General features: G+C 43.9%; 1 protein-coding gene across 4 annotated transcripts in view; it reads left to right on the forward strand.

Moving 5' to 3' along the window:
- PDCD2 (programmed cell death 2) overlaps positions 1 to 21,009 on the forward strand; it is a 170,717-nt gene that overhangs the window by 87,327 nt on the left and 62,381 nt on the right. For all 4 annotated transcript variants that reach the window (XM_073671482.1, XM_073671481.1, XM_073671483.1 and 1 more), the window contains one exon: positions 6,769 to 6,890. In XM_073671482.1, the coding sequence (XP_073527583.1) occupies positions 6,769 to 6,890 (122 nt within the window). The remainder of the gene's footprint in view (positions 1 to 6,768; positions 6,891 to 21,009) is intronic.

Consider the following 21,009-nt stretch of genomic DNA (forward strand, 5'->3'; position numbering starts at 1 on the left):
GTCTTTGAAGGCTTGTGTGAGTGGTGGAAAAAACGCCACGTCAAACATCCAAACACCTGAAAGCCAACCAGGAACAGTGTGGGTGTTATAGTTTCAAAAAGTACTATACGGCGCACACTAAACCAAGCCGAGCTTTATGGGTGAAGGCCAAGGAAGAAACCATTGCTGAAGAAAAGACATTAAAAGGAACGACTGATCTTTGCCAACCACTGTCCTTCTGGGGAAATTTTCTGTGGACAGATGATCCACAAATGTTTTTTTTGAATTGCAAAGCAACACCTTACCAGCAGTTAATCATGGTGGAGGATCCATATTGCTGTGGGGTTGTGCGTCTTGTAATGGAAGCCTTGACCGTATCACAGGAATCATGAAATCATAGAATTATTAAGAAGTTTTAGAGCGAAATGTTCTACCCAGTGTAAGAAAACTGGAATGAGTCGAAGATCATGGATCCTCCAGCAAGACAGTGACCCAAAGCACACATCCAAAAGTACACAGGAATGGTTGAAAAAAATGGACTGTTTTAAAATGGCCAGCAATGAGTCCTGACTTCAATACCATTGAAAATCTTTGGGGTGAGCTGAAATCTGCCATTGAGAAAAGAAACCTGCGAACATTCAAGAGTTTGAACAAACTGCCACGGAAGAGTGGTAGAAAATTCCAGCTGAAAAGTGCAAGAAGCTTATAGATGACTACAAGAAACATTTGGAGGCTGTCATCAGTACCAAATATTAATTAGGGGTGCCTTTATTGCTGCACATGCTGTTTATTCTGTTTCTTCTTTGTTTTTCAACTTCCAAATTGCAATTCCAATGTTTGATTGTTGTATTACTTTGGACCACTAATTGAAAAATCCTGAGGATATAACTTTGGCACATTTCCATTTATTTTTGAAGATATTGTATAGTCTATGAGAAAAATGAAGGGGTGCCAATAATGGTGAGCAGCGCTGTATAGTATATTCTTGTACGCAAAGGACAGATGAATTCCTCATGAGGTGTGGTTTCTAAAATGTGTTCATGTGTTGGGGGTTTCTGCTGTTTTGGCACCATAGTGGCTCTTAAAAGGCAGCATGGCACCTGAAAAGAAGTCTGAGCTTGGATTTGGTCAAAATAAAGTCAAATAGCACTTCTTCACTTATGAGCCCTCTCGTGTGCCCAAACTATGGTTTTCCACCACATCTCAGTGTACTCAGGAGAAAGTACACAAAATATTGGGTGGTCCATTTTCTCCTGTTACCCTTGTGAAAATGAAAAACTTGGCGCTAAAGCAACATTTTAATGATTTCTTTCTGGTGAAATATGGAAAAATTATAGCTATCTAGCTATGGGGATGAAAAATCTTGTTTTTGCAATAAAAAGCATCTTTTAGTGTGTAACAGCAGCAAAACCTAAAAACCCAGTATAAATCTGGTATTGCTGTAATCTCACCAACCCAAAGAATTGTCGTTTGTTCACTTATACCGCGGGAGGAACAGCATAAAAAATAAATAAAAACAATTTTTCACCTGCTGTTGATTAGTTAATTCTGCCTCCCAAAGATCGCAATAAGGCTCGGCTCACATTTATCCTGCTCGGAGAGCTTACATTGGGGTTTCCTTGTAAATCTCTGAAATACTTGATTCAGACAAAACCTCCGGCAGAATATTCCCTATAATGAGGCAGATAGGGACACTCTGGATGCAGTCTGGCCTGTGATCCGGCAGTGTCTGTTTTTTTTTAGGCATGTGTAAAAGTGCTGTCCACCACAGTTTTGTGCACTTCTGTTAAGGACAACTCTGAACAGAGGCCGGATGGAGTCCAGAGTAACTCTGCTGCCTCATTATAGTGAGTGGTTCCCTCGAAGGTTTCATCTGAACCACGTCACTTGGAGATTTAGATGGAAATACCAAAGTAAGTGCTCAGCTTAGATCGACGGATAAATGTGATCCAAAATGTTATGTAAAATGTTCCCAACAAAGCTTCAACTCAATCCACAAAAAAAAATACAAGTCCCCACTCGTGTCTGTCATCTGTTAACCATAATATAGGGAGCTTCCACGTTACTGGTAGCATACAGGCTCTGGAAAATCACTATGGCTCCTCATCACCCAAATGCCCTTCTCCCTTCTGAGCCCCACAGTGTGCTTAAACCATATTTAGAGCCCACATGCTTGGCATTTCTGTAGCGATGAGAGCCTGTCTACCCTATTTTTCGAACTATAAAACACACCGGACCATAATACGCACTTACATTTTATAGGAGGAAAATAGAAAAAAATTAAAGCAAAAAAATGTGATCATCATGATGCACTGTTATGGGAGAGGGGGTCTGCTGCTGACACTGTTATAGGGGTAATGTCCCCCAATTCTGTATCTGTATCCCCCATCCTGGTATATATGCCCCCCCTTACTGTTATAAGTGGCCCCTGTTCCCATTCTGGTAAGCATGGTACAACCATCATAGTATGCATGACACTCCCAGCCCTGGAATGCATGGCATCCCAAACACCGTGCACACAAAATAAAAGGATTATGCTCACCTGCCTTCCCTCAGCTCCAGCACTGCTTCCTGTTCTTCTGCCAGCAGCTGATCTCAGCCTGTGAACCACTCATTACGTCACTGCCATGCGCCCTCAGATGCCAAGATCAGCTGCCGGAATAGTCTCTACTTTCCACGCCAGGACTATGTACGTGGAGAGAAGTGACTATTTATTCTCCTTAATAGTGCGCACAGTGTCAGCTCAGCCGTGGGTCCTGCAGCGGCCTGGAGATCACGTGTGCCCACTATTAAAGAGCATGAATATTCGCTACTCTCCATGTCTATGGGAGTGGGGAGTAGTGAATATTCATGCACTTTAATATGAATATTCAGTTCTCCCCACGCCCAATATTTACACAGTAAATATTCATTTTCTTTTAACAGTGGGCACACACAAGAGCTCCAGCCACCGCCTCCTGCCTGCTGTGCCCTGCTTCTCTGCTGCTCCCCGTCTAGCCACAGCAACAAATAGACATTCGGACTATAAGGCGTTCCCCCCACTTTACTCCAAAATTTGAGGAAAAAATTGTGTCTTATAGTTAGAAAAATACGGTAATTTATGGTTGTGTCTCTCCAGAAGCATAAGCTGGTCATTACAATTTACTGGTAACTACAACGTACTGGGCACTACAATGGCAGTTTACAATTTTCACTCAGCAATATCCACTGCTACTTGTTTCTGGAAAAACCCCCTTGGAGTCAAAATTGTCACTACACCCATAGATAAATTCCCAGAGGGATGTAATTTCTAAAATGGGGTCACTTGAGGGGAGATTCTGCTCTTCTAGCATGTAGAGTCTCTGTATATGGAAGTCTGCAATCTATTCTAGGAAAATGTGCACTACAGGTGGCAAATAGTGTTCCATCCCTCCAGAGTCTCACAGTGTGGCTAAGAAGTATTGTATAGCCACATATGGGGTATTTCTATATTCAGCAGAAATTGTGGGACAAATTTTGGTGCCATTTTTACCCATTTCCAAGTGTGAAAATTTAAAATCTGGGGCTAAAACTAAATTTTGGTGGTAAAAATTTAATTCTTTATTTCTTCATTGCCCAATGGTATAAAATTCTGTGATCTGGGGTCACTTATGGGGCACCTCTGGGGCTCTACCAATGTGACATGGCACCCTGAAGCCAGTCCAGCAAAATATGAACTCCAATATCGCGCTCCTTCCTTTCTGAGCTTTGTACTGTACTGTGCCTCAAAATTAGTTTTCAACCACATATGGGGTATCTGTAATCTAGAAAAATTGCACAACAAATTTTGGTGTCCATTTTTTCCTGTTATTGTGAAAATGAAAAAAATTGGGGCTAAAATAACATTTTTGTGAGAAAAATAATTTCTCATTTTCACAGATCAACGTTGTAACATTCTGTGAAGCACCTGCTGTTGATTTGTTCATTCTGCCTTCCAAAGATCGCAATAAGGCTCGGCTCACATTTATCCTGCGCTGAGTGCTTACTCTGGAGTTTCCTTGTAAACCTTGTAAACCTCTGAAGTACGTGATTCAGATGGAATCTCTGGCCAATGATTCCCTATAATGAGGCAGGTGGGGGACACTTTGGATGCAGTCTGGCCTGTGATCCGGCGGTGTCCATGCTAACGACACATCTAGATAAATTTCTTGAGGGGGTTTAGTTGAGGGGTTTAGTTTCCAAGATGGGGTCACTTGTGGAGGGTTTCTACTATTTTCAGGCACATCAGGTGCTCTCCAAATGCATCATGACACCCGCAGACCATTCCATCAAAGTCTGCGTTCCAAAACGTCACTCCTTCCTTTCTGAGCCCTTCCATTCACCCAAACAGTAGTTTCCCCCACCTATGGGGTATCTACGTATTCAGGAGAAATTGCACAACAGATTTTTGGTGTCCATTTTCTCCTGTTACGCTTGTGTAAAAAAAAATTGGGGCTAAAAACATTTTTGTCTGAAAAATGTGATTTAATTTATTTTCATGGCTATACATTATAAACTTCTGTGAAGCACCTGAGGGTATAAGCTGCTCACCACGCATCTAGATAAGCTCCTTGAGGGGTCTAGTTTCCAAAATTGGGTCACTTGTAAGGCGTTTACACTGTTTAGGCACTTCAAAGGCTCTCTAAACGCTGCATGGCGTTCGCTAATTATTCCAGCAAATTTTGCATTCAAAAAGTCAAATAAAATTCCTTCCCTTCCGAGCCCTGCCGTGCGCCCAAATAGTACTTTTCCCCCACATATGGGGTATCTGCTTGCTCAGGAGAAATTGCACAACAAATTTTGGGGTCCATTTTCTCCTGTTAATATTGTGAAAGTAAAATGTGGGCCTAAACTAAAATGTTTGTGAAGAAAAGTTAAATGTTCATTTTTTTCTTCCACTTTCCATTAAGTCCTGTGAAGCACCTGGAGGGTTAATAAACTTCATGAATGTGGGTTTGAGCACATTGAGGGGTGCAGCTTTTATAATGGTGTCACTTTTGGGTGTTTTCTGTCATATAGGCCCCTTAAAGTCACTTCAAATGTGATGTCCGTAAAAAAATGGTTTTGTAAATTTTGTTGTAAAAAATGTGGGAAATGTTATTTAAGTGTTTTGTGTGACCTAACTCTGGTTCAAGAGCATAAAAATTAAAAGATTGAAAATTGCGAAATTTTTTGAAATTTCCGATTTTTTTTTTTTTTTTTTTTTTTTTTTTTTTTTCACAAATCATATAGAAGAAGTTTTACCACTATCATGAAGTACAATATTTTACAAAAAAAAGTCTCAGAATTTGTGGCATCTGTTGATTTGTTCTAGAGTTATTACCACATAAAGTGACACTGGTCAGAATTGTAAAATTTGGCCTGGTCATGAAGGTGAAAACAGGAGTCGAGGGGTTGGGAAAAATTGTAATGAAAAGTCCAATCAATGAAAAAAATTAAAGACTTTTTACAAGTCTTGGAAAATGGTGCCAAACAAATTTATTTTTATTTTTCCCAACAGTTAAATTAAAAAAAATAAATAAATCTATGCAAGTTTGGTATTGCTGTAATTCTACTGACCTGAAAAATCCTACTGCTAGGTAATTTTTTACCATATGATGCATATTCTAAAATCAAGCCATGGAAACCAATGGATTTCCATTGTTTTCAGTTTCATGCTCCTTTGTGAACACTATCTGCAGGTCAAGTCAATATATGGCTTTTGTGTCACCATTTTTGGCAATCTGTAACATTTTTATTTTTCCATTGATATAGCTGTGTAAAGGCTTTATTTATTTATTTTTGCTTGTGGTGAGCCAATGTTTTTATTGATAATAATTTGGGATGGGTACATTCGTGTTTTTTTGTTTTGTTTTTTTTATTGCGTTTGTTAATGAGCTGAGGTGACGAAAAATACCTGCAATTATTATTTTTTCCTCTTTACTGTATTTGCATATGGAGTTGCTTAATTTTTCAATTTTGATGCTGAACTTTTATGAATTTTTATTTTGTTTTAACATTATATTTCTTAGCCCTTTTTGAGGATATAGAACCTGAGTTTGATCATGTGTACTAAATACTGCAATACCATCTTATTTCAATATATGGTGAAAATCTGTCTTGTCTATGGCTGAGCTTTACAAGAGTATCAAGATGGAAGTCTTCAGGAGTCACTATGCTGCTATAAAAACCCATCGATTACCCCCTTTCCCAATCGTGACACGGTGGCCGATATGAGCCATGGTGTACCTGAAACCTCTCGGTTTATGTACTGCCAGAAATTGACAACGGCATATAAATGATTAACAGCTTGGTCGTGACTTTTAGACCTTTACCACCTATCTAGAATAGCTGGCATCCACAGTGTGTGGAGCGATCTCCGATCTTGAGCCACCTCCACACTTGCCAGGGACGTTTATTCACACTCTAACTCAGGGAGAGTCTATGTTGTATCCTACATGCATCCAATGGCTTCTAGTCATCAAGACGGGACAGAAATCTATTAGTCAATACTTACTACACACAGTGAACTCTCTTTAATCACTCTTTGGCACATTGATTGACGCATGGCCTGCTCCACAGCCTAATCCTTTGGATACACAGGATTTAAGTACTATGTTCCTGCAGATTAACCTATATCTGCGGGTGAATAGCTGAGTTCCTTTTCAATGCTCTACAATGCTAACAGCTGTGCAAAAAATCCCTAATGTAAGAAAGGACACTATTCCTCTATAGCATTTTGCATTGCCGTCCTCCTTGCAGAAAATTAGTTTTATTACACTGCCTCATTGTATCTGACATCACTTTTCTTAGAGTCCTCTAAGGATGATTTGAAATTAAATGAAGATGAGTTGCTGGCCATGGCAAAGCATGAAAGTGAGGAAGACAAGGCATTTAGAAGGTTCAAGAAGCGGATTTCAATTGAACCTGAGCAGGTATTCTGATGTGAATGGTCATTAGTAATTTTAGTTTTTTTTAATTTGGTAATTTATAAATTGGTTGGCAGTTCATCATCTATTCAGCTTTTGGCAAATCATTCTTTTTTAACTAAAGATGTTAAGTATATTGATTAAAGGGGTTGTCCACTTTATCTTTTTTTTTTACAGCTGTGTTGGCAACATGATTCTGTGGCACTTACGAATACATAAATATTACAGGTTCTTCTCCTGCACTTGTTATGTTAGACTTCCTCACAGATTGCATAGGATTCATGTCCACATAAAAAGACCAAGTTGGAAATCTGCTTTTCTATTGGAGGAGAATGATGGATTTGTCTGATCACCTGCTCCTTCACAGCAGCCATTTGAAGGGATTTCCAGGGTCATAGTGTCCAACCCCCCTGCTCAATACAGGATTCACTAAATCATCTCAGATCATCTAAGTCATCTCATGTCTGTCCAGCCTCTGTTTGAAGACTTCAATTGAAGGAGAACTAACCACTGCAGGAGAATAAATCTGATTCCTCTACAGTGTGACAGCCCTTGAGATATTTGTAGGCAGCTATTAAGTCTCCTCTGTCTTCTCTTTTGCAAGCTAAACATTCCCAAACCCAGAGGTGTATCTAGGCTTTCTGGCACCCGGGACAAAAGTTCAGTTTGGCGCCCCCAACTTTTCCAAGCACATATGTGATTTGCACACTTAGGCTATGTGAGCACAATGCGGATTTGTAGCAGAAATTTCCTGAGCGTTTTTTGCCTCTCACTGGCAGAAAAAATGCATGCGGATTTACATGCGTTTTTGACGCGTTTTTGCATTTGTTTTTTGAGGCGTTTTTGTACATCAATGAATGCTTTTTGGAGATAAATAAAGTTATTTGGTGGGACATTGCTTAAACCCTGAGGTTTAAGAACTGGGGTGAGTATATTGGTTCATTTAAATTATTAAAGAATGGGTCTTTTTTGTATTTCAAGTAAAGTGTTTACTCTGTGTCTGTGCTCTTTAATTAAGTTTGGTCATGAAAAGGTCTCATTGACACCTTGTCACAACCAAGCAAAAGAGCTGGGTGTTAGCTAGTCCCATTCACCCAGTCTTCATTAGCATTTCTTTTCATGTAATTCATGTGGCTGCTGTGAGCTGCTAATTTTAGCCTGGGCAGGTGCCATTAGACAAACATTTTCCCTGGCCATAATTAACATCTCATAGCTGGTTCATTAGCCGCTACATCCCCCCGATCAGCACTCGGCAGCGCTTTGGACACAACTTATGTTTGTTGCGTCCAAAACGCGGTGTTCTAATGCCGTACTTTTGTTGTCGATGCATGTGTATCCACCGCGTATAATGACGCTTCAATCGGACAAAATCTACAGCGGAGACTGGCGTGTTCCCTACTGAAATTGACATGCTGCGGGTGAGTTTGGGTACGTGGCCACGGTCAGGAGCCGCTGCAGGTTTGACGCTGCTTGTTTATACAGCATCAAACCTGCAGCGTCCAGATGGTACAGCATAATGGATGGTATCTCAAGAATTACCATGCCCACTATGCGTGCATCAGAGGCTGCGAATCGCCCACGGACACTGACATGAGGCGCGTCTTTCAGGACCGCAGCATGTCAAATTCTCTTGCGGAGTCGCTAATCTGCCAAACAGAAATTTGACCACTAGAAAGTATAGAATGCGGTAAATCTGCATGGTTCAGTGAACACATGCGGATTTACCTGCGTTCAATGGAATGCAACGTTTTGCACGCAGAAAAAATTTGCATCCAAAGCGCTGATATGTCTAAATCATGGACACAGAGCCTAAAATTTAAAAAAAAAATGGCGTGGGCTCCCGCGCAATTTTTATAACCAGCAGAGGGAAAGCTGACTGCTGGGGGCTGATATTAGTAGCCGCGGAAGGGACCATTAGCCAACAATGTTCCCTGGCTATTAATATCAACCCACAGCTGTTTGTTAAGCCTTCACTGGCTAGATTACAGGGGGATCCCAGAAAAAAAATGACGTGGGGTTCCCCTATAAAATCTAACCAGCAAAGGCTAAACTGGACAGCTGCGGGCTGATATTAATAGCCAGGGAAGGGGCCATGGATACTAGCCCCCTCCGCAGCTATTTATATCACCCCTCAGCAGTCCGAGAAATGGCGCATCCATAAGATACGCCAAATCTGGCGCTTAGCCTCGATCTTCCCACTGCCCTGTAGCGGTGGCAATGGGGTTGGGGTTCACGTCAGCCTGGTATTGGCGAGTGACGTGAAGCCCAGGTTAGTAATGGAGGGCATCTATAAGAAGCCTCCATTAATAACCGCGTGGTAAAATAGTCACCGCCTTTTCAATGAAAACACGGCCAGAATAAAGTATTTTATTGAAATAAAGTTTTGTTTGTTTTTAAAAAAAAAAATTATTGCACGCCTTTATGAAGCCCTCGATCTTCTGAAAAAAAAAAAGTCAAACAACAATATTCCTCACCTGTCCGCCGCCAACAACGTAGTTTACGTACCGCCGAGTCTCCCACGACGATCCGGTTCACTTCTACAGCTGTGACATCAGAAATCACTGATATCACAGTTGTAGAATACAGCACTGTATACGGACGGGGGTGTAAAATCACCCCTGTCAGTATGCATGCTGCAGGAGGTCACTAGGGTTCATCAGCTGATGAGCCCTGGTGAACTTACTACCCTGGGAACATTCACAATGTTCTCAGGGTCAGGTGAGCATCAGCTGACCGCTGACGTCACCGATTACCTGATGGTCATGCAACGGAAAAACCGCCGCAGAAACGCATTAAAACCGCATCATGTGCACATAGCCTTAGTCACGTGCCGACGAGCTGCTCTGCCTAAGTCTTGTCAATGTTCAGTGAAAAACTGAGCGAGGCAGAAAGAACAGCTCTTTGTCACCTGACTTTAAGTATGAAAATCGCATATGAGTGGGGTATCCATGTGATGACTGATGGAACCTGCAAGCAGAGCTGAATCCTGACAGCAAGTATATTACACGCTGTTAGGATTGGCTACAGGGCTTCATTTTATCATTAAAGGGCTTGTCCAGGTTTGAGATGAAAGTTTGTAGTCACTCTATATAACTGCAGGCTTCTGAATTCTCACAACTCATGCACTGCGCAATTTTAGGATTCTGCCTTGCACAAGTATGTGATTTGTATACTTCTGGCCATATTCCGACTAGACGTGTCAGACCTTGCTCAATTCATTTCCATTGAGTGAGGTCATACATGTCTAGTCAGCATGTGACCGCAAGTATACAAATCGCCGGCACCAGAGAATCCTGACAGTGTGCCCTGTGAGAAGTCAGAAGTCTGCAGTCACAGCAGACTGATCACAAACTTAAACAACCCCTTTAATGTTTCTAACATAAATAAAAGCATGAGAATTAGTCAGTATCACAAAAAACCTTTACATCCAGGTACCTGATAGAGAACGACTCCAGAGACAACATCCTCTTTCTTCTTCATCTTGTCCAGATGCCATGATGACTTTTCACATCCAAACCTCGTTTCTCAGACTTCCATCTTCTCTGGTCTTCTGTAGCACGTCCCCACACGATGCCCTTAAAGATATCAGTGTCACTATAATGTTCCTGCATAAAAATATCTGCTCTATGCTGAGCCCCTGAATAAAAATTGCCCCTCGCTATATTCCCTGCACAAAATATGACCCCCCCACACACACACTGTCCCTCTTATGGTTCATGCCCTCCACACAGCTCTCTCCTTTCCATACTGGGCCCCCTGTTCACAATGTCCTCTCAAACTGCCCCCCCCCATAGGGCCCAGTCTCTATACTGGGACCCCTCATCACACTCCCCCTCCTTGGCTTACTGTCCTCTCCTGGTTGTGCCCTTACACTTTCTCCCCATGCCAACACACACACACACTACTCAGTCTCTATTCTGTGCCCACTCACAATTTTGTCCCCCCATTATTTCCCCCTCCCCTCCTCCTCCTCATGCGGTCTTCTCTCACATCCCCCTGCTAACCATACTGTCTCCTCTTATATTTACCCTCACACATCCCCCCAATTTCCCATACTGTGTCTGCACACATCCCATCACCCTCGCTCTCCATACTGAGTCCGCATACATTCCCCTCCTTCACCCCCCCATATTGCGTATGGACCCATCCTCCCCATTCTGTGTCCGCACCAATCACCCAAACACAAAATATCACCCCCACACACATACCATAAATCACCCTCCTCAGCCATACCATAAATTACCCCCCATAGTAAATCACCCCTCATACCATAAATTACTCCCCGTAGTAATTCACCCCCCAGCCATACCATGAATCACCCCCATAGTAAATCACACTCCCAGCCATATCATAAATTACCCCCCATAGTAAATCACACTCCCAGCCATACCATAAATCACCCCCATAGTAAATCGCCCCCCCAGCCATACCATAAATCACCCCCCATAGTAAATCACACTTTCCATACCATAAATCACCCCCCATACCATTAATTACCCCCATAGTAAATCAACCCTCCATTACCATAAATTACCCCCTGTCAGGGACTCACAGAGATGACACCGGGGAGATCACACAGTATCTCACCGTTGCCGTCACTCTGTCAGGATTTTGTCATCGATCCGCGAGCAAACTGCTTCCACTACTCACTACGTAGGTATCGGCAAGCAAACAGTGAGCGTATGGCGTCACACCTCCGGATTCCAACACATGGAATATGTGTTTACTCCCCCGTACGGTCACTGTCAGCTTCACGATAACCCAATTATTATTCACTGCCACCACTGTCCAGATTTGAAATATAATACAGGCCTGGGAGGACCCCTGCGTTCTGGTAGGGTATATGGCTTCAGGGGAGGGAGCGATTTCAGGACAAAAGAAACATAGTTAGTAAAGCCGAATAAAGACTTGCGTCCATCAAGTTCGATCTGTAAGTTCTGTAGTTGCTAAAGTTGATCCAGAGGAGGGCAAAAACCCCAAATGATATGACCAATCTTCACCTGAGGAAAAATTCCCTCCCGACTCTGAAACCAGCAGTCAGAATAAATCCCTGTATCAACTTACTATTTTATTCTATTTTTAAGTATATGCTGAAATCTGCCTGGTATCTAGAAATGCATCCAGTCCCCGCTTGAACTGGGGAACTATTACATTTTATATTTAATCCAAAAGGGAGGCAGTGTTTGGGAAAAATATTCAAGATTTTACAAAGGAGACCTTACAAAACAGAATATACAGTTAGGCTGTGTGCCCACAATGCGTTTTTTTAAGAGTTTCCGCAGCGGCAAAAACGCTGCAGAAACGCTTAAAAAACGCATGGTAGAAGGCCTGCCATGTTCCCCAATGATTATCATTGCGGAAAAAAACGCAGCACTACCAATTATTTTGCGGAAGTGCTGCGTTTTCGCCGCCATTGACTTGCATTAGAACGCATGGATTACTCATCACTGTATATGTAGATGCGCAATCCACGCTTTCCAATGTGCGGATGGTACCCAGGTCTGGGGTGACAGGAGACTCCCCTCCGGACCCGGGTACCATAGAAACTGTGAAAAAAACAATAAAATAAATATGATACTTACCTTCTGACTGCCCCCGGTGCGCTCCTCCTCCCATGCCGCAAATCGCGATGGACTGAAGGACCTGCGCTGACGTCATAGTCATGTGACGGGTCACGCGACGCTGACGTCGGCAGGTCCTTCAGTGTACCGCGATCTGCCGGCAGTCAGCACCGAGTGAAGCAAGACTGCGGGGGACATTGAAAGGTAAGTATAGATTTATTTTTTTACATTCTCTCGGGTCACACTAAATCCATGCTGTTTGCATGGATTTATATAGTGTGACCAAGTTGACAAGCACTCTCCAAGTGATGCTAAAATCACTTGGAAAGCGCTTGTCAACCCGCATGCGGAAATGCATGTGAAGAACGCTTCACATCCGCATGTCCCTGACAGGAAAAATGCATGCACAATCCACATGCGTTTTTTCTGCCAGGGGAGATGCAGAAACGCTCAGGAAAAATCCGGAACATTTCTGCATCGTGGGCGCATAGTCTTACACAAAATAAAACAGTATTAAAGAAGACTTTTATATAGAGATCGCGGAAACGATTCGGTATAGGTGGAGGGAAGCACTTCACTTCTCGCCGTTATTGAACAGGACCCATTCTACATATAAATATGTCTTTCCAACATGAGTTCTCATCCATGCTCCGTGGATTCTTTTAGGCCTAAGGGGAGACCTTCCCACACACCCCCTGTGCTGACATCACGGGGCTGGTCTCCAGCCTGCACATTTTTATTAAGAGATCTGGTTTTTGGGATAACTTATCACTGGTTGATCCCAGAAGCCCAAAAGTGATACCATATTTTCTAGTATAATTTTACCTTCATTTAGAGACCACACATGGCATACCTACGATCCGTGATTCTGGTGCTCTTGCGCTACAGCTTCTCGGAGGGGCTTACGGCCATTAAAAAATAAGCATCTTGTTCCTTGGCTGACCCTGCCATTAAAAATATGGGTCCCTTTATTATCAGAATTATGGAACTTGAGCTATCCCATATTTCGTATCGGTGCCGGGTGTCCTGGAGATTTCTATTAAATTCCCTTTTTCGTCTTGGGAAGCAGGCTTCAACAGCTGTGTGTAAATTGATAGCAAGCCTGTGTCTAATCATCCCCTGCTTCTGCCAGGGAGAAAGACCCTCGCATTTTAATTTGGTTGAAGCACTTCTTGGCTGGCATTTGTTTACAAGGCACTTCTTGGGCATGTGTTAATTGCATATAGACAGAAATCTCAGCTCTCCTCTTGGGGGAGAAAGAGTATTTTCAATATTTTCCTGACACCCCCCCCATAGTAAATAACCCCCCAACCATACCATAAATTACCCACCATGGTAAATCACTCAGCCATACCATAAATCACCTCACCCCCATGGAAAATCACCCCCAAATGGATTTTCACTGACATTCCATCTTCGGTGTCTTCAGCTCTGAAGCAGAGCACTTTCCACCAATGTGTGCAGCTGCAGCGCCGGTGAGTGACATCAGCAGCATGATCACATGACCTGATCACACTGCTGGCTTCACTTCTGGGAGTCGGCACGCTGCTGCTTCTCTGAGCTGGGTGTTAGCTTGACACCTAGGCTCAGAGAATTGCCAACTCCCAGTCCGTAGGGGCGGCAGAACGCAGCCGCCAGGGGAGACACATCGGACCGCTGCAATAGGCGGCCAGACTGCATCCTCCCTGCCGGCTGCGCCTGGGGCCCATGCCCCGGCTTCCCCCCTAGATACGCCCCTGCCCAAACCAATCCTTCAATGTCTTGGGTGCCCAGAACTGGACACAGTATTCCAGATGAGGTCTGACCAAAGAGGTGTGGATAGAGGGGGATTGGACAAGAACTGTGCTATCTGTGAGTAGCCGTATCAGCAAGTGCATTGAAAAACTTTAATACATATTAAACATTAATTTTTGGCAATAATATGTGACCGCATGTTAAAATAAAGATAAAGTGGCATACTCCTTCAATGAATTGCCCAGTGTCAATGCTCTGAAATTAAGTGATTAGATAATGCTGTTAATTTTACTAGGCTAAACTATAATTACTCCAAGCAATGTGCCAGTTTCTCCTAATGTGCACCGTATTCTTCAACAGGACTTCTACTTTGCGAGTTCCAGAAAATGGACATTAAAGTTGTCCTCTACTTACACATTTATGCCCTATCCATAGGATAGGGCATCAGTGTCTGATTGGCCGGAGTCAGACACTCTGCACCCCTGCCGATCAGTCGTTATCATGTTATTGGTGCTGGCACCGGCTGGAAGTACTCACTTGCGGAGTGTTATGCACACGCCCGGACTGGCTGGCGTGTGCGTGATTAGTGATCCCACTGTACCATGAACCGAGGAGTGTCTGGAGGGGCGTAACTAAGTATCAACCCGATCCGACCAAGGTCGCACGGCGGCTAACTACTCCATGAACCAAGGAGGAACCGAGCAGAGGGACCAGGTGCGACTCCAGGTCAGACCCCGATCACAGCTGTTGACCCACACCGGGGAATGCAGGAATGGGCAGGTTAGGCTGGCATGCAGACAGGTGGGCACTGGCAGGCACGGCTGGTATGCTGACAGGTGGGAATTGGCAGGCACGGCTGGAGGGCAGACGGGAGGCTACTGGCAAGCACGGCTGGTATGCAGACAGGGGGGTACTGGCGAGCACGGCTGGAGTGCAGACAGGGAGGCACTAGCAGGTTGGAGCCCAGGCTGGATAGAGGCCAGTACAGACTGGGAGACTGGAGCAGAGCCGCAGTTGCGGTAGACAGGTAGAGCAGAGAGGAACCGCCGAAGCGGTGGGCTAGGTAGAGCAGAGAGGAACCGCCGAAGCGGTGGGCTAGGCCGAGCGGAGAGGAACCGCCGGAGCGGTGAGCGGAGAGGAACCGCCGGAGCGGTGAGCAGAGCGAAACCGCAGGTGCTGTGAACAAGTCAGAGTAGAGAGAAGCCGCCGGAGCGGTGGGCAAGTCAGAGCAGAGAGAAGCCGCCGGAGCGGTGGGCAAGTCAGAGCAGAGAGAAGCCGCCGGAGCGGTGGGCAAGTCAGAGCAAAGAGAAGCCGCCGGAGCGGTGGGCAATTCAGAGCAGAGAGAAGCCGCCGGAGCGGTGGGCAAGTCAGAGCAGAGAGAAACCGCCGGAGCGGTGGGCAAGTCAGAGAGGACAGGGCTCTGTTCACATGGAACAGACTGGAAAATACAGGAAGATACGGAGGAAGGGAAAAGGGACAAGCAGAACCAGATACACACAAGGTACTTGCTATGAAGTAGCGAGTGGACACAAAACTCTCAAACAGAAGTACAGAGACAACGAGTAGGAGTTAGGTGCAGGTTCAGACAATGCAGGAAAAGGGAAGGTACGGACATAGAGAAAAACAGATAACAGGCTAAGGTACAGTTCAGACAGGAACTGCTACTGTATGAGATACTGGAGAAAGTCTGGGTATACGGCCCCCAGAATGGCGGACTAACAGGCTAGGGTACAGTTCAGACAGGAACTGCTACTGGAAGAGATACAGGAGCGAGTCTGGGAGTAGAGCTCCCAGAGTAGCGAAAACAGACTAGAAGACAGAGGTATAAATAAAGATTCCGGCACACCAAATAATATAGAAAAGTCTCAAATAGGTGATGAAATAATAGATGCTTTATTTCTCCAATATCAACTGGTTCAAATTGTGGTCAGTATACAGTTGCCCGCCCAACGTTTCAACCCCAACGGGGTTTTCCTCAGGGGCATCAGAGTCGCTTAAAAACCAGAAAATAAACAAAAATAAAGACATAAGTGTGATACAATATATTCGACAATACAATGAGTAATATACACCAAAAAAGGTATATGTGGATGGAACAAGACAAGGGGGAAAAAAAGAGAGAGGGTCAATAGGGGGGGGGGGGGAAGGAAGTAGGACAAAGCAAGGGGTGGATGGGGGGGGGGAGGGGAGAATAACAGAAGTGGAGGAAAAAAAGGAAAAAGGAAGCGATGTATATACATACAAAACAAAGGGGCAGATCGGTGTAAAAACAGGGAAAAGAATACCTAGTTGCTATGCACTGTATAGTATCTGGGAGAATATCCCAGTGGCTGCAGAGAAGCTCAGGAATAATCACAAAAAAGAGAACCAGTAGTAGAAGTGGTGGGGGAAATAATGAGCCGGCGATAGAAGCTGTGGACAAACAGTAAGGGAAAAATGAGATACCAGTAACTGGATAAAACTAGTGTCTAATCAAAAATGGACTTGCCTTAAGAGAAAAAAAGGTCAATATACAGTAACCATAAGTAACCGAGGAGATATGCCTGCGGGGTATGGTAGGTGGACCTAAGAGCAAAGAGTTACTGGTATCTCATTTTTACCTTACTGTTTGTCCACAGCTTCTATCGCCGGCTCATTATTTCCCCCACCACTTCTACTACTGGTTCTCTTTTTTGTGATTATTCCTGAGCTTCTCTGCAGCCACTGGGATATTCTCCCAGATACTATACAGTGCATAGCAACTAGGTATTCTTTTCCCTGTTTTTACACCGATCTGCCCCTTTGTTTTGTATGTATATACATCGCTTCCTTTTTCCTTTTTTTCCTCCACTTCTGTTATTCTCCCCTTCCCCCCCCCCTTCCCCCCCCCCCCCATCCACCCCTTGCTTTGTCCTACTTCCTTTCCCCCCCCCCCTATTGACCCTCTCTCTTTTTTTCCCCCTTGTCTTGTTCCATCCACATATATACCTTTTTTGGTGTATATTACTCATTGTATTGTCGAATATATTGTATCACACTTATGTCTTTATTTTTGTTTATTTTCTGGTTTTTAAGCGACTCTGATGCCCCTGAGGAAAACCCCGTTGGGGTTGAAACGTTGGGCGGGCAACTGTATACTGACCACAATTTGAACCAGTTGATATTGGAGAAATAAAGCATCTATTATTTCATCACCTATTTGAGACTTTTCTATATTATTTGGTGTGCCGGAATCTTTATTTATACGGATGCATTTGTTGTATTCCTGGCACCCTTCTTTACCATAGTTGAGCTTGGTCTCTGTTGATTATATATAGAAGACAGAGGTAACAGGACAGGACCTGGCAATACAGTTGCAAAGAACAAACTGAGTGAAGGTGTTGCTCAGGCACCTCCTTCTGGGTGGAGGGGGTTTAAATATCCAGTGACTGACAGCAATAGGCTGGAGACGCATTAGGGGTGTGCCCACAGCAGCTATAAGAATCAGGAAGTAACCGGGCTGCCGCCCTAAGCAGACAGACCAGAGGATAGCACACAGCATGAACTGGAACACGGCTTGCAGGCTGGACTGAAGGGTAAGATTGCGGTCTTGCATGGTGGGAGGTGGTGCACCATGCAAGCATGCCGCCAGGGATGTTACACTGAGCTTGTCCGTCTAGTTGTTGTGGCCGACGCGGGGTATTTCACATCTGCCTCCTATTCAATTCAATTGGAGGCGGATATGTAGCACCCCACGGTGGCCACTACAACTAGACGGCCAAGCTCCGCAAGTGAGTACTTCTGGCCACTGCTGGCACTGATAATAAGAGAACAGCTGATCGGCGGGGGTGCCAGGTGTCGGATAGGGTATCAATGTATAAGTAGTGGATAACCTGTTTTAATATTTTTTTTATTGATAAACTAAAATTAAACTTGAAGTTTATACAGTTTTGCTCAAAAGTTTATGTACCCCAACAGAATTTTTCCTTTCTTGGCCTTGTTTCAGAGAATATGAATGATAACAAAAAAACTTTTTCTCACTCATGGTTATTGGTTGGGTGAAGCCATTTATTGTCAAACTACTGTGTTTTCTCTTTTTAAATCTTAATGAAAACCAAAAACATCCAAATGACCCTGATCAAAAGTTCACATACCCTTGTGATTTTGGCCTGATAACATGCACAAAATTTGGCATAAATGGGTTTGAATGGCTACTAAAGGTAAACTCCTCACTTGTGACCTATTTGCTTGTAATCAGTGAGTGTGCATAAAAGCTGAGTGAGTTTCTGGGATCCAGACAGTCTCTTGCATCTTTCATCCAGCCACTGACGTTTCTGGATTGTGAGTCATGAGGAAAGCAAAAGAATTGTCAACAGATCTACGGTAAAAGGTAGTTGAACTGTATAACACAGGAAAGGGATACAAAAATATATCTAAGAAATTGATAATGCCAGTCAGCAGCGTTCAAACTATGATTAACAAATGGAAATCTGAGGCTCTGTAAAAATCAAACCACGGTCAGGTAGACCGACAAAAATTTCGACCACAACTGCCAGGAAAATTGCTTGGGATGCAAAGAAAAACCCACAAATAACATCAGCTGAAATTCAGGACTCTCTGAAAACTAGCAGTGTGGCTGTTTCAAGATAGACAATAAGGAGGCACTTGACGAAAAATGGGCTGCATGGTCAAGTCGCCAGAAGAAAGCCATTACTACACAAATGCCACAAAGTATCTCGCCTACAATACACCAAACAGCACAGAGACAAGCCTCAAAACTTCTGGAACAAGGTAATTTGGAGTGATGAGACCAAAATTGAACTTTTTGGCCACAACCATAAACGTTACATTTGGAGAGAGGTCAACAAGACCTATGATGAAAGGAACACCATTCCTACAGTAAAGCACGGAAGTGGATCGCTGATGTTTTGGGGATGTGTGAGCTACAAAGACACAGGAAACTTGGTTAAAGTTGAAGGAAAGATAAATGCAGCACCTTATCAGCAAATACTGGAAGAAAATTTGCACTCATCAGCCCAGAAGCTGCGCATGGGACGTACTTGGACGATCTGTCATTGGCTAAAGGAGAACAAAGTGAAGGTTCAGGGGTGGTCATATCCGTCTCCTGACCTCAATATCATTGAGCCACTCTGGGGAGATCTCAAGCGCGCAGTTCATGCTAGACAGCCCAGGAATTTACAGGAACTGGAGGCTTTTTGCCAAGAAGAATGGGCAGCTTTACCATCTGAGAAAATAAAGCACCTCATCCACAACTACCGCAAAAGACTTCAAGCTGTCATTGATGTTAGAGGGGGCAATACACGGTATTAAGAACTGGGGTATGTGAACTTTTGATCAAGGTCATTTGGATGTTTTTGGATGTCCTTAAGATTTAAAAAGAGAAAACACAGTAGTTTGACAATAAATGGCTTCACCCAACCAATAACAAAAAACTTTTTCTCCACTCATGGTTATCATTCATATTCTCTGAAACAAGGCCAAGAAAGGAAAAATTCTGCCGGGGTATGTAAACTTTGGAGCACAACTGTATAACCTATTTCTTTGCCCGTCATTGGGGGACACAGGAAAGATCATCGGAGTTGATATGCTGACACTTATAAAGCGCAGTACAGTTGACTTCTCCTCGGCAGGCTATACTCCCCTATTGGCACCAAGCTAACTCCATTTAGCTTAGAAAAAACATAGATAGAAATAAGTCTGGCATCCAGACTTATGTCTGCCTCCTCCAGTGACCGTTTTTTTTTCTAACTTTTTTCCTCTTTTCTGCTTTCGGTTGGGTAATGGCAGAATGGCTACTCTGCCACCCCATTATAGAAGGAGAGCATAGTGTTAAATGGTCACATTGTATTGTCTCTGGTCTGGATGGCAGGTCCATGTACCCTTGCACAGTATGTGATCAGGTGCCCTGGCAGACAAGATCATTGCCTTTCCTCCCACCACAGTGTGGCGCAAAGCATGGAACGAAGAACAATCCAAGGATTCCAGGACATCGCCTTTTCAGACCAGATGCGTTTTTACACCATGCTCCAGCATTGCGCTAGCTCCAGCGGGGCACCCTTACTTTCTTTCCCTTGTTACCATCTATCGTGGCCCACAGCTCTCCTTATTCTTCGACTGTTGGGACAAAAAAATTTGTCTTCAGTTTCTGTTGAGCCTCCTGGCAGGCCACAGCCTTCGTTCCATTAGCCAATCAGGCTCATATGGGCTTTTTATCATTTTCTCCCCTGTCCCACTGACTCCCCTTTTTTCTCTAGATGACACCATTTTTTTATCCTGCACCACAGAGAAAAAAAGCTTCTCCTTGCTCCTCCTTGGAAGAGGATACCACCATTACTACTTGAAGGTTTTAATGTTTGCCGCCAGATGCTGTTATTCCTCACCACCAGGCATTTTCCTGGGCTTCAGGACCAGAGGACCTGTCTGACTTGGGTAGAGACATTATCCACCTTCTGGGACCCATTTATCTGCCACAGTTATCTCTTTCTCTGCCTTTTGTGCCTCTTGCGTAAGCCACCCCTTTTGCAAGGCAAGTTCATCATTTCTGCCTGAATGGGCTGTAGCTCTCTTTTTTTAGCTGACCTAACCATGGTGTCTGCACGAACAGGGCAGATTGTGCAGGATGACCAAGAGGCCTTGAGAGTTTATTCTCCTGCTCGCTTCCACTCTACCTCACTGCCAGAGTACTATTCCTTGTCTTGTTCCCTTTCTCTCCTGAGGCTCAGCAGGTGCAAAAATGGAACCTTGTCTCAGATTTGGACCTGCATTAAACTGAGAGGCGTGATTGATAGTCTGATTCAGGCTGTAAACCAATCCTGAAAGTTAAGGAAGCAGAACTTTCCACGCCAACCCCT

The sequence above is a fragment of the Phyllobates terribilis genome, unplaced genomic scaffold (assembly GCF_046119375.1).
Source record: "Phyllobates terribilis strain yellow unplaced genomic scaffold, ASM4611937v1 Scaffold_3__8_contigs__length_932513732, whole genome shotgun sequence".
NCBI lineage: Eukaryota > Metazoa > Chordata > Amphibia > Anura > Dendrobatidae > Phyllobates > Phyllobates terribilis.